The sequence below is a fragment of the Zalophus californianus genome, chromosome 4, assembly GCF_009762305.2.
Source record: "Zalophus californianus isolate mZalCal1 chromosome 4, mZalCal1.pri.v2, whole genome shotgun sequence".
NCBI lineage: Eukaryota > Metazoa > Chordata > Mammalia > Carnivora > Otariidae > Zalophus > Zalophus californianus.
In genome coordinates this window covers 11,230,775-11,243,364 of record NC_045598.1, presented here as the reverse complement: position 1 = coordinate 11,243,364, position 12,590 = coordinate 11,230,775, and the positions used below count along the sequence as shown (strand labels likewise).

General features: G+C 55.0%; 1 protein-coding gene across 1 annotated transcript; it reads right to left on the bottom strand.

Annotated features, from left to right (window-relative positions):
- Positions 1–2,188: 2,188 nt before the first annotated feature.
- On the bottom strand, positions 2,189–8,216 carry LOC113927028 (chymotrypsin-C). Its single transcript, XM_027602561.1, has 8 exons — positions 8,177–8,216; positions 6,970–7,061; positions 6,776–6,873; positions 5,765–5,890; positions 4,684–4,820; positions 3,743–3,888; positions 2,747–2,899; positions 2,189–2,203 (listed from the first exon to the last, which is right to left on the bottom strand). The coding sequence occupies exons 1-8, from the start codon at positions 8,214–8,216 to the stop codon at positions 2,189–2,191; spliced, it is 807 nt and encodes a 268-aa protein (XP_027458362.1).
- Between the last annotated feature and the right edge of the window lie 4,374 nt (positions 8,217–12,590).

Genomic DNA, 12,590 nt, shown 5'->3' with positions numbered 1-12,590 from the left:
AACCATCCCGGTTTGTCTGGGACTGTCCCAGTCTTCGCTCTGAAAGTCCGCACATCCTGGAAAACTACTCAGTACCAGGATCGTTGGTTCCTCTATCCCTGTCCTGTACTTAATGTTCTAGCAACACCTGCTGCTTGGAGATGTCTTCCATGCCCTTCTCTCTCAGTCAGGAAAGCCATCCCTTATGTTATCTCCCCGGGTACCAGTGAGGGGTGTGCCGAACTGCAGGTAACGGACAACCTGATTATGGTGGTTAAAACAAATACAGGTTTGATTACAGTGGTTAAAACAAATGCAGGTTTATTTTTTTCACACAGTAAGGCATTCAGAGCCTGGTTCCTGGCATTGGATTTGCAGCTTGGTGATGGTGGAGCTCATAGCTGCAGTTCTCTTGGCCACAAGATGGCTGCCTCAGCTCCGTGCATCACATACATATTCATATTCTTGCAGGGCATTAGAGCATGGTGGTCAAGAGCATGGTGGTCAAAAGCATGGGTTCTGGAGCCACAACACTAACATCTGGATCCCAGCCCCACCACCTCCTAGTTAAATCACCTTGGGAAGTCACCAGCCCTCTCTAGCCTCAATTTTTTCATTGGTAAAACACCTCATAGGGTCGTTTTGGAGATTCAGTGAGGTAATACATGCAAAAACCTGTAGAATCGTGCCTGGCACATAGTAAGTGCTCAATATGCGTTAGCTTTTATTTTATTACTGTAGCTGTAAGGGACCTGAGGACAGCAACTATTTAGCATTTATAACCTCCAGTAGACACAGAGACAGGCTCAAAAGGAGGTGGCCGGGAATGAAGTCTGGGTCAAGCCACCAGCAGCATCTTCTATACTTGGGTACCTTCTGTTCACATTTTAAGACTCAGCTTAGGCATCACCACCTCCAGGAAGCCATCCTAGACTCTTCCTCCCAACTGACACTGATTGCAGTTCCCCTTTCTATGCTCTTGGTCTGTACTCCAACCTCCATACTCACACCAGGGAATTCAAGAATCTCTCGATCTGTCTCCTGCTGAACAGAGATCTTGTCTGAACCAACCCTGGATTCCCAGGACTGAGTGGATGCCAGGCTGCTTGAGGGCCTCTTCGCTTGTTGAGTAGCTGAAATCTTTTCTGAGAATCGCCTTGGTCTAGTAAGGTATGGGAGGTGTGTCTGGTCCCCACCTTCAGGAGCCATACTCTGATGGGGGAAAGCTGACAGCTCAGGACCAACCAGACAGAGGCTGCTGTAGCCGGGGACACTCCCAGCAGGAGTCCAGAGCCCGGGTGGGTGCACTCCCTCCACAGACGAGTGTGTTCTCAGGAGCACCATGCTCAGGGGTCCAGAGCCCCACTTGGACACTGGATCACCCTCTTTTTGGGCTCCACTTGCCCTCTTCTTGGTCTCAGGAGGGCTCCCTTCCCTGAGCCTCTGGGGGTCATGTGTTACTGGTCATCCTGACCTGGCCCAGCTCTGTCTTCTCTCTGGGCCTCAGTTTCCCTGCCCGTCTGATACAGTGCAAGCTTTTCCAGCTCTGACCTGCTGCGACTATGTGTGGAAACCACTCTTTTCCTCAAACCTGCGCCCCCTGAGGGATGCACTGGGGCCTCGTCCTTCTCACAGTGCCCAGCACAGGGCTGCCATAAGTCAGGGCTCATGAAACACTTTTCGACTCAGAGAGCCCAGGCTGACAGCAGTCATGGGGTCTGCTCTGGGGTGGGGGCCTACTTGGGAGCCTCTTTCTCAGGGACCTAGTGTAACGGGCATCCTCCTTTGGCCATCGTTTTCAGATTGGGGAGCTGTTCTTGGGGAGACCCCATTGTCCACCTGCAGCTGGGGGGGGGCCTGAGGACCCACCAGACTCCTCTGTGGAGGAAGGATCAGGAAGGGAGTGATTTGATCAGGCGACTGTGGTTCACAGCCTGTGAAATGTTGGGGGGCAAGCGTCTGGTGTGTCCTAACTCCTATCCTCTCAGGCTACCATGGGGCTTTCTGAGATTCCCCTTCCGCTAGCACCCCAGCAGCTTCCCCCACAGTCTAACCAGGCTGGCTGAGGGGGGCTCTCTTTGCATCCCTGGTGTGGCAAGGGGCAGCCCCTACAGAGCCCGGGACCCCGCAGGGGAGGCACACGTCAAGAAATGAAGGCAGCCTGAGTGGGGAAGGAGTTTTATTGGGGTTGCAGGCTCCCAAGGATGAATCACTGCTGCATTTTCTGGAAGAGCAGAGAACAGGGTGAGGGACTTGGGTGGAGGTGTGTGTACCCCCTTCTGGAGAGAACACTGCCCGACAGTAGGAACGGGGGCATGGCAGGCAGCCCTGGGTCTTGACAAGCCAGTCTCGCCTCTGCCCAAGAGGTCTGAGCCCCTCAGCACTTCAGACCACTGGGCAAATGGGGCTCAGAACACACCCTGCCCCCGGCATGAAGGCCCGGAGCCCAGGGTGACCCTCTGTTCCCCCACCACCCATGCTGACCCCTCTGCCCTGCTGGGCCCTGTTCTCATGGGGTCACGTTTCACTCTGGGGCCACGGGTGTGGTGCCTGGCATGGAGCCGTAAGGATTTGCTGAGGCCAGCGGATGAATGGATGAAGTCAGTGATTGTGCCCCTCACCTCACCCAGCTCAGCACTCGGTGCCTCCCGAGTGGGTGTGTGAACGCATAAGCACACGAGTGAACAGGTGAACAGGTGGGCGAAGGAGCAGGTGAGTAGGGGAAGGGCGAGGGGGCAGGAAGAAGGGCTCGGAGACAGGCACCCACCTCGTTGATCCAGTCGATGTAGGCGGACACACGGGTGAAGACTGTGGGCTTCTTGAGAGTGTTGCAGCCCACCCCAGAGCCGAAGCTGACGATGCCCCGCAACTCCCAGAAACCCTCCTCAGCCTGGCAGTTCAGTGGGCCGCCTGAGTCCCCCTGTGCCAGACCAGGTGCTCGTCAGCCACGGGGCCTCTCCCAGAGGGAGGCTTGGGAGGCAGGGGCGGGCGGGTCACGGTGGGGGATATGGGTCAGTGCCCCCTAATTTGGCCTCAGCCTGTCCGTGGTGAGGGAGGCAGAGGAGATGCGGTTTGGGGGTGCCAGACTAGCTCTTAGGTTGCTGTGTGATCTTGGGCTAATGATAACCCTCTCTGTGCCTCGGTTCCCCTAGCTGTTCAGGTCACTATGTGGGAGGCTCTGCGAGCTGCCCGGGTAGGTGAGGATGCCGGGAGCCCGGAGAGGTGTTGGAGACCTGAGAAAGTGAGGAAGGTGGGAGTGGGGAATGGGGCTGTGTGTTTGGAAACAGGACAGTTTCTGATTGTTCTAGATGTTTCTGTGTCAGACTCCCTGAGTCCTCTGCCTCCCTGGATCGATGGAGCTGATGGCGTGGAGGAGCATGTGCAGAGACTTCACTGAAGTCTCTTCTATACTTGTCAGATTCGGTCCTCACACCAGCCCTGTGCTCACTGCGTCTCCGTTTTATAGATGGGAAGATTGAGGTGCAGAGAGGGTGAGCAGCCTGCATGAGATGGCACAGCTACCAGATGGTGGGGCTGGGACTCCACCTCGGATGCCCGTGTTCCTTGGATACTGCTGCCCTCACCGCAGTGCTGAGGGGTGGCGGTGACAGGTTTCCCCTAAGCCTCCTGGGCCCAACCAAGGAAAGGGCTCACTGGCTCCCTCGTGTGGCTCACCCACTCCCACCCTCCTTTGCCCTCCTCACTGCCCCCTTTCACTCGGCCACCTGGAGGAGGGACAGGGTGCAGGGCCCTGGACACTCACGTTGCAAGCTGAGATGACACCGTCACCCCCGGCACACACCATCGTGTCCTTCACCATGTTGCCCCACCAGTCTTTCTGGGTGCACGTGGCGTGATCCACCACGGGCTGTAGGCCCTGCTGCAGTTCGTCGGCAATGGGGCCGTTGGCTGGGAGAGAGGACAGAGGGTGGCCCTGAGTCAGCCAGGCAGCGCTGAGCCTTCAGGGAACAGAGGGCTGGATGGGACCAGGGCAGGACCCAGTGAGCTCTGGCTAGACTCTGTGGGACCCACACATGGGCCCTTAATCGAGAGGCACGACTCTGAGCCTATGGTCCCAAAGTGTGGGTCAAGACCCCTCTAAGTGTGGAACAGAGGGAGCCCACTGGAAGCAGAACTAATCTGTAGAAAGCCCTAGAGGAATAACCGTGGAGTTATCTTTAATTTGGATTCTGTGGTTTCCATTGTCAGTCATTTCCTTGTAGGTCTCTGCCTTCGGTGTCACGTCAGTAGAGGTCTTTTTCACTCCAAGATTTTTCAAGTATTGATGTGCATTTTCTTCTAAGTCTCCCATACTTTCATTTATTTGCATGCAACCTTTTAACTTAGGCATCCGGTTCTAATCCCCTACCCCAGTGGTTTATTTAGTTTATTTTGTAGTCACTTAGATGGCACTAGGTATGCACCAAGCACTGTTCTAAGCACCTGACAAGTTCTAATCCATTTATCCTCACAACACCCCTTCAATGCACTCGTTAGAGCGTCTGCCACGTGGTACATGCTTAATAAATATTAGCTGTTATTATTACAGAGGTAAAAAATGTGAGAAGATGTTTAGACAGAAAGGAAAAGTGGTGGGTAAATGTGGGTGGTATGCTTATTACGGGAGCTGCTTCCTCCAGGAAGGCTCTCATGATATGGGGGGGGGGCAGAGGGGGGGAGGAAGGGAGGAGGGGCTGTACTCACTCCAGAGGCGGCCCCAGCCTGTGACGTAGCAGGGGTAGTCTTGAGGCAGCAGGGAGTCCACCTCCGGCAGGCAGGCCACCTGGATGGTGTTGCTCAGTTGCACGGGCTCTGCCAGCTTGATGAGAGCGATGTCATTGCTGGAAGCCAAAGTGGAGGTGGTGAGTGTGTAGGAGGGCCTTGGCTGCACAAGTCAGTGCTAAGCAGCCCAGACTGTTAGCTGGGAGTCAAGCCTAGGGTGACCAGGAGTCCTCCATGAATATCCTAGATCGCCAGTTCCTTACTGGCCAAACGATCCGCCTTCTAACGCCACGGCCCGCCCCTTTAGAGGAGGTGTCTGCCTTTGGGTCCCGTAGGGCTCTACAGTGGGGAGGCAGGAGCTTTCCAAGCCACTGCAGACTATGTATCAGCCAGAAACTAGAGCCAATTGGAAATAATCAAAGAGGGGCCCTGGCAGATGCGATTTTTAATATTTTCATGTTAACAGAATGAAAGTTGGCGACCCTAGACAGACCTGGTTTGATGCCCCGTTCTGCCACATACTGGGCTGTGTGACCTGGGGCGTATTTCTTAACCTCTCTGAGTCTTGGGTCCTTGTCTAGGGCTGTCGTGAAGATTAAACAAATCATGGCATATAAAGTGCTTATTGCAATGTGGGCATGCCGTAGGCACTCCATAGAGGTGAGTCCTGGCTCAGAGACTTCAGGCAAGACATCGTGGGGGCCTTGGGGTTTTTATTCCCTGTGTACCCTCTGGGAACACTTGGCCTATGAGGGAGATGGGAAAGGAGTCGGTCTCCACTTAGCATTTTCCCATTTTGCATAAAGGGGCCATCTGCTGGCTGTTCAGCGGGGAAGGGGCAGGGGGAAAGACCGTAGACTTTGGAACTGGGCGGACATTGGTTCAGGTTTCACTGCATGGCTTTGGGGAAGCCATCTAGCTCTCTGGGCCTCAGCTTCCCTTTCTGTGAAATGGGAACAATGGTCCAGGGACAGGGTGGGGGCAGACTCTGCAGCTCAATGTCAGGGGACCCCCTCCTTCCTGCACGCTCCCCCCCGGGGGCCGTAAGACGGTCAGCACTCACCGCACCAGGAAGGAGTTCCACTTCTCATGGACAACGATGGAGTCCACATCTGCAAACACGGAGCCTTCCTCATCCTCCACCACCAGGTTGTTCTTCCCCAGGGCCACGCGGTAGGTCAGGGTGTTGCTGAGCAGAGGCGGGGGGGCTGGGTCAGCGTGGCTTCCTGCCCTCGCTGGCCAGTGGTGTAGGGAGGGAACTCAGGACTTTGGTGACCCAGCCCTGTGGCCACCGTAGGAATCGTTTGCAGGAGTGGGGGTGGGGAGGGAGAGACACTCTGCACTGACCACAGAGGGACACTCTGCACTGACCCTTCCCAGGGCTCAGGGTAAGGACCCTGCTCTTGGAGTCAAGTCTATCTTGATTCCTAGGTGGGTGGTCTCGGGCCTCAGTTCCCTCATCCGTGTGGCGGAAGACAGTTTTGGAATCACCTCCCAGGGCGGCTGCGAGGTAAGCTAGTCCAAGTCACCACTGCTTCCTGCCCATAGGATCTCCTCTCTCACCCACCTCCTGCCCCCCTCACACACTCTGCTCCTGCCGCACCCGCTTCCTCGTTATTTCCCCAGCCTACCAAGTAGACTCCCTCCTCCGGGTCTTTGTACTGGCTGATCCCTCTGCCCGGGAACCTTTCCCTTACTTCCTTCAGGCCTTCGCTCAGATACCCCCTTTTCAGAGAGATCTTTCCCTGGCCACCTCATCTAAAATAGGACCCCCTTGTACTTTTTATCCTGCCTTATTTTTCTTCACTGCCCCCGGATATGTTATATATTTACTTCTTTAATGGCCTGTTGCTCTTTTGCTGGAGTCTAAGCTCCCTGAGAGCACAGAAGTTGTCCTTGCTGCTGTGTTCCCTGGCACATTGGGGGTGCACAATAAATACGTGTTGAATGAGTAAGTGAACAACTGAGTTACTGGATGTAAGTAGCTTATTCAGCCCAGTGCCTGGAGTGTGTAAGAGGTGCTCAATAGAAGCAGCTTCTCAGGCTCCCACCCCTGGGCGCCGACCCCATTCACCTGATGCAGTGGGCAGCTGTGAGGACGTAGTTATTGGCAATCAAGGTGCCGCCACATGTATGCCTCCATTTGCCATTCTTGAGGTACTGGAGAGAGATCTGAAGCGAGGCGCGGGAGGGCCATGCATCAGCCCCGGGACCCGCACCCCGCCACCCTCTCCAGCCCGCCTCCCACCCCTGCAGCAGCATGCTTACCTGCCAGGGCCAGCTGTGGGGCCTGGCATTTTCTCCTCCCACCACTCGGGCTGATAGGTTGGGCTGGAAGGTGGGGACCCCGCAGCTGGAGGCTGGGGGACCCAGGAGAGGAAGCGCACAGGTGAGAGGGGCCGGCATCCCCAGCGGGGAAGGGGCAGGGGGAAAGACCATAGACTTTGGGGCTGGGCGGACATTGGTTCAGGTTTCACTGCACAGCTTTGGGGAAGCCATCCAGCTCTCTGGGCCTCAGCTTCCCTTTCTGTGAAATGGGAAGAATGGTGCTAACCTGGTGAGTTTGTCCTGAAGAATTAGACAATGCATAGGAAGAGTTTGGTGAAAGGCCTGGAACAGAGTGAATGTTGAACACATTGAAGGAAATACAAAAGTAGGGGTGTGTGCACGCCAAGGTCTACCTGCATCCTTCACCCTTACCTGTGGTCCCTTTTTAGACCACAGCATAATGGGGGTATGCAAGCACTGAATCCAGGGGTCCAGACTGTCAGAGCTGGGGAGCCGTGTGGAGAGGTCAAGAGCGTATGCTCTGCATGGAGACAGACCCAGACTCAAATTCCAGCTTTACCACTAACCAGTCATGTGATCTTAGGCAAGATACCGAGCCTCACTGAGCCTCGTTCCTATCTGTAAAATGGAGATATTGATAGGCCCTGACTCTCAAGGATCATATCCGCTCCTGAATGTAAAGGGCTTAACACAGTGCCCAGCACGTAGTAACCATGCAACAAACAGGAGCTGCTATTATTATTTACGACTGTTGTTGTTGTTAGCTGGAAGGACTCTTAATCAAGTGCTCTCATTTGTCAAAAGGGTCAGTGAGATTTAAAGAGGTAAAGGGGCTTGTCAAGGTCCCGCTGAGAGTAAGTGACATTCAAGCCAAGTGCCTTGATTCCTATCTGGGAGAAGGCCCCCAAAATGGGTGAGCACAAGCATCAATCCCCAAGGCAGAGATGCAACACTAGGAAAGCTAGGCCTTTATGGTCCCTGGAGTGAGCCCAGGATGGGTAGTTACCGTGTCCCCAGGCCACATCCTTAGCCCTATTCTGCAGATATGGAAACAGAGTTGCTAAGCAGGTAAGTGGCTTAGCTGACATGCAGCTGGTCACCCCAAAACTCCTTTTCTGGGCCCCCTGCTCCTCTCCTTGTCCCCGGGAGACAGCTGGCCACAGCTGGTTCCCAACCCACAGCTTACCACAGGCCAGGAGCGTGGCGAGGACAGTGATGCCCAACATGCTGCTAGTGGGACCAGCTCAGGATCGAGTGGCTGTTGAGGCAGGTGGGGACTCACTTATAGGCAGGTGTGGGGGTGGGCCCACCTGCTCAAGGCTGAGCCGCCGCTTGGAAAGAAACCTGTTCTGACAAGGCCCTTTCCCTGACCTTGGGTGGTTATTGTTTAATTTGGGCAGGAGATGGGGTTGGCTCAGAGGCATGGATCTCCCAAATCTCCTGAGACAGCAAATTCTGAGGCTTGCAGGTTTGGGGGATCCCCCACCTCTCTGCCTGGAGCCTGTTCTCATCCTATCTCCCTAACTCATTCTCTTTAGTTATCATCTATTGGGCATCGTGCCTGGTACTTCTTGTAGTCACCCAATTGTCCCAACAACACGAAGGAGATGCTTTTATCCGCTCACGGAAGAGGAGGAAGCTGAGACTCAGAGGGTCAGCAACTGCCCAGGGTCACACAGTGGGGCAGCACCCGAGCCAGCGTCTGAAGTCAGGACTTCTGACACCAGGCTGGGGTTCATCCTGCGGTGATACACTGTTTCCTTCTCTCTCTTCCTCTCTTCTTTCTCCCTCATTCGACTAATATTGTCTGGTCTTGGGGTACCCCCTGCCTTCCTGCCCCCGATGGAGGCTGAGGTCCAGGCAGCCCCCGGAAGGTGCCCAGTTGGCCAAATTCCTCCCCAGAGCCAGCCCACTTATGTCCCTGCAAAGTCCTCGTCTCCCTGTCTCTAAAATGGGTGCATAGGACCAGATGCATCCCAGGCTCCTGTCAGTCCCAAGGCTCCATGACTTGAATGCCAGGGTCAGGTGGCAGATCTGGGTTTGCGGTGGGGTTTGTGGTGGGTCCAAAGCTCTGCGTGTCCAGAATTTCCATCCAGAGCCCTGGCAGTTTGGGGTCAGCCTGTCTCTTGTAGGGCCTTGTAGTAAGCCATTTGAGCCCATGCCTGACTTTGGCCGGCCCGGTTAGATTCTGCTCTCCCTCCCCTTTCTGTTCATCTGATGCCCCTTGGAAGTCGTTTTTTTTTGAACTGAGCCCGCTGCTCACCTTAGGAATTATTTCCTAAAGGCAATTCAGAAAACTCTGCACTCTGCTGTTAACAGTGGGTATCTGAGGGTAGGGAAGGATTCTAACTTATGTAATTTATACAGCTTAGATTCTTTTTAAAAACAAGCATGTATTACTTTGGTCATATAAAAATCAAGAAAGTTTTGATAAAAAGAGACATAAAGACAGGGAGTGTAAGGGTATGGTTAAGAGGGGGTCCCGCTGTGATGATCTCAAGCCCCAGGTCTGGGGTGTTGGGATCTCAGGCTGTGGGGAACTTTCTGTTGCATTCGAGGGCCCGGTCCTGACAGCGGGGTCAGTGGCTACTGCCGATCCACCTCAGACCCAGAGCAGCTGGTGGCCAAGCTCTGCAAAGGGTCTGCCTGGCCTGCAGACTAATGTTGGACACAGAGATGTGGACCGAGCTTCGTGGCAGGTCTTGGGGGCGACAGGGCTCGGGCAGCTGGAGAGAAGGCTCCTGGTTTCTAGCTCACTTAGGGACCTGGATCTTGGGCAAGCTCTTTGGGCCTCAGTTTCCCTCTCTCTCTTTGTTAAGATTTTACTTATTTATTTGTCAGAGAGAGAGAGAGCACAAGCAGGGGGAGCAGCAGAGGGAGAGGGAGAAGCAGGCTCCCCCCTGAGCAGGGAGCCTGATGAGGGACTCCATCCCAGGACCCTGGGGGCATGACCTGAGCTGAAGGCAGACGCTTCACCGACTGAGCCACCCAGGCACCCATGGGCCTCAGTTTCTCTCGAGCAACCTGGGGAAATGATGAACTGGTCTTCTACGTGTGGAAGTTTGCTGGTTTCCACTCGGAGATACAGCAATCTCTTGGTGCCCACCTCAGTCCCGTGCACCTGCCCATAGCTGCACAAGCACACGGGGACTGGCAGACAGACAGACAGGCACGCACACCCACCCCTCCATATCCACAGACACGCACGTACCAGTGTCGTACGTAAGAAGTACCCACTTATCTGTAACACGTGCAGAGCCATGTGCCCCACGTTCAAACCTGCGCCCGAACATAGAGATAGCCACAAATGCGCAGGCGCACAAGGAGTGAGGTCCCAGACGAAGAGTCGTTGATTTTTTGTTTTTCGGAATGTCCCCAGAGAAACCGACCTTTGTTTTTGGAGGCAAGTTGCTGGCTGCTTTGAAGGCGGAGACAGCATCAGCTTTAGGGGAGCTTCCTGGTTTGGAGGCTTCACCAGGTGGGCCCTGGATGTAAGGCAGTACCAACAATGGCACTTGGGGAAAACCGAGGTCTCCTTCATCTGCCTCACATTCTGGAGACGGGCTGTCGCGGGCTTTGCCTCCTGTTGGGCCATACTCGTGAAGGAGGGAAAACCCAGAGCCATCGCTTCCTGGCTGTGTGACCTTGTGTTAATGACTCAAACTCTCTGTGCTTCTGTGCCCTCATCAGTAAAATGGGGGTAAAAAATGGTACTGCTTTTTACTGCAGGGAGTGCCTGGCACACGGCAAACTCCATGTAAGCGTTGGCTGCTCTTCTTGCTGTCGTCTGCTTCTTATGAGAAAGCCCTTGAGTCTGGACATCGCTGGGCCCTTTGGCCTTCGTGGGCCCCTTCCTCCATCAAAAAATACCTAAAAAGCATGTTTTCTGACTGCATAGGTATAAAGACCAATAAAATCTAAGCTGGTATAATAGAATAGAAGCCCTGATTGTATTCTTTTCCTGCTGATTTTATAAGAAACTGAAAGATTTTCATGGGCCCTAAAGGTATTGTGGGCTCCACACTGCGGCCACAGTGTGGATGTCAGCCCTGGCCGTGACCCCTCCTTATGTCATGGTATGTGCGACTGAGTGACGAAGTGAGACTTTGGGGAATGTTCTGTGAATCACCGGAGGCTTCTCTGGGCCTCGGAGGTGCCTCTAGCTGTGCCTTGGGCGTGGCCAGGGAGAAAACTGTGTTCTCACTGGGAGCAACTGGGCAGAGGCGGGAGCTAGGGCCTGCCCCTGCTGACTTGGCCTTGATGTAGGGAGCCCTGGTCAGGGGATGCCCTTACTCCAGTGGTCCAAACTGCCTAAGTTACAGTGCTGATGTGTAGTTGCCTGACCTGATTTGCTGGCCTTGGTAGGTAATCAGAGCTAAAGAAACGCCTTGGGGTGGGGGTTGGGGTTGTGAATATCTGCAGAGGGGAGCCGCATGGAGTGGATTTCCTGGATTAACTTGTTTAAAGACTTGACTGTTTTGTTTGCCCAGTCTGTGGGGTGCTGACATACTGTGTACCAGAAGCCACCTATCCGTCCGTCCATCCATCCATCCCTTCCTCCCTCCCACATTCGCCGAGCACCTGCCATGCATACCTTGTGCTCGAGCTGGAGCTGCAGAGGCGAGACCCTGCTCAGCACCGCTGGAGCTCCCTGCTGGGCAGGGCAGTAAGCGTCCCTCTGAGTGTTCCGGGGCCAAGGGCTGGGAGCCCTGAATGAGAAGAGGTCCGTTCGGGCTGGGAGCTCAGTGGGGTGTGGATTGAGAAAGGATTCCCTCTCGACACATTCCATGTCCAAAATGAACGCGAGGACTTGAGGGTGTGAGAATGCTGGAGTCCCCATTCTCATCCCCTTGAACTCTGTGCTTTCTAGGACCCAGAGAGGGGCCTCCCCAGGGCCTGGGCTGCAGAGTCTTCCAGACACTCAGGGCCAGATTCTCCTGGAAAAATAATCAAGGGTGAGTTGGCAGAGGCTGAGCTGCTGGAGGGGGGACCTCAGGAGAAGCGGTGCCAAGGTTGGGAGCGCAGCGTGGTGAGAGCCTGAGAAACGGGGCAGGTGCTCCTGACTGGGGCCCATAGTTTCTAATGGCTGGGGCAGGACTCTCAGGTGGCATCTGTTTCTCGGGTGAGGGCCACTAAGGGTCCAGCAGGGCTGGGAGCGGGGAGAGGCCGAAAGTGTTTCTCCTTAGAACCAAATGGAAGTATTAGGGGTTCAGAGGAGGCCTGGGGGCTCACTGAGGGGTTTCTGTGTTTGGCAATGGGGGCCTAGGGGATGGGACCTGGGAGGGGATCAAGGAACTATATACTTTCCCACTCTCAGGCCCTGAGTCACTCCGGGCCTCTTCATTTCGCAGCCTGATCCCCCTGTTGGGGTGGGGCTCTTGGGCAGGCCGAAGCTGAGGGCCCCCTCCCGGCTGAGACCTGTTGGTGTGGTGGAGGGTCCTGGCGTGGGACGGCTGGCTGGTCTCTCACATCCCGAGGGCCGGAGGCCCACATCCATCACCGGCCAGCTGGAAGGCGGGGCTCGAGAGCTTGAATTTTAGTCCTTCCCAGTCAGGGTCCTCTACCCCTTTGTTCTATAGACCTTCTGAGCTTGGATGTCA

What these genes read in the sequence shown, in the direction of transcription:
- LOC113927028 (XM_027602561.1), bottom strand. Translation starts at nt 8,216, where the DNA reads ATGTTGGGCATCACTGTCCTCGCCACGCTCCTGGCCTGTG. An exon ending in TGGAACTCCTTCCTGGTGCG is followed by an intron (nt 4,821 to 5,764) that starts GTGAGTGCTGAC and finishes TTTGGCTTCCAG; the next exon opens with CAATGACATCGCTCTCATCA. An exon ending in GTGTCATCTCAGCTTGCAAC is followed by an intron (nt 2,900 to 3,742) that starts GTGAGTGTCCAG and finishes GGTCTGGCACAG; the next exon opens with GGGGACTCAGGCGGCCCACT.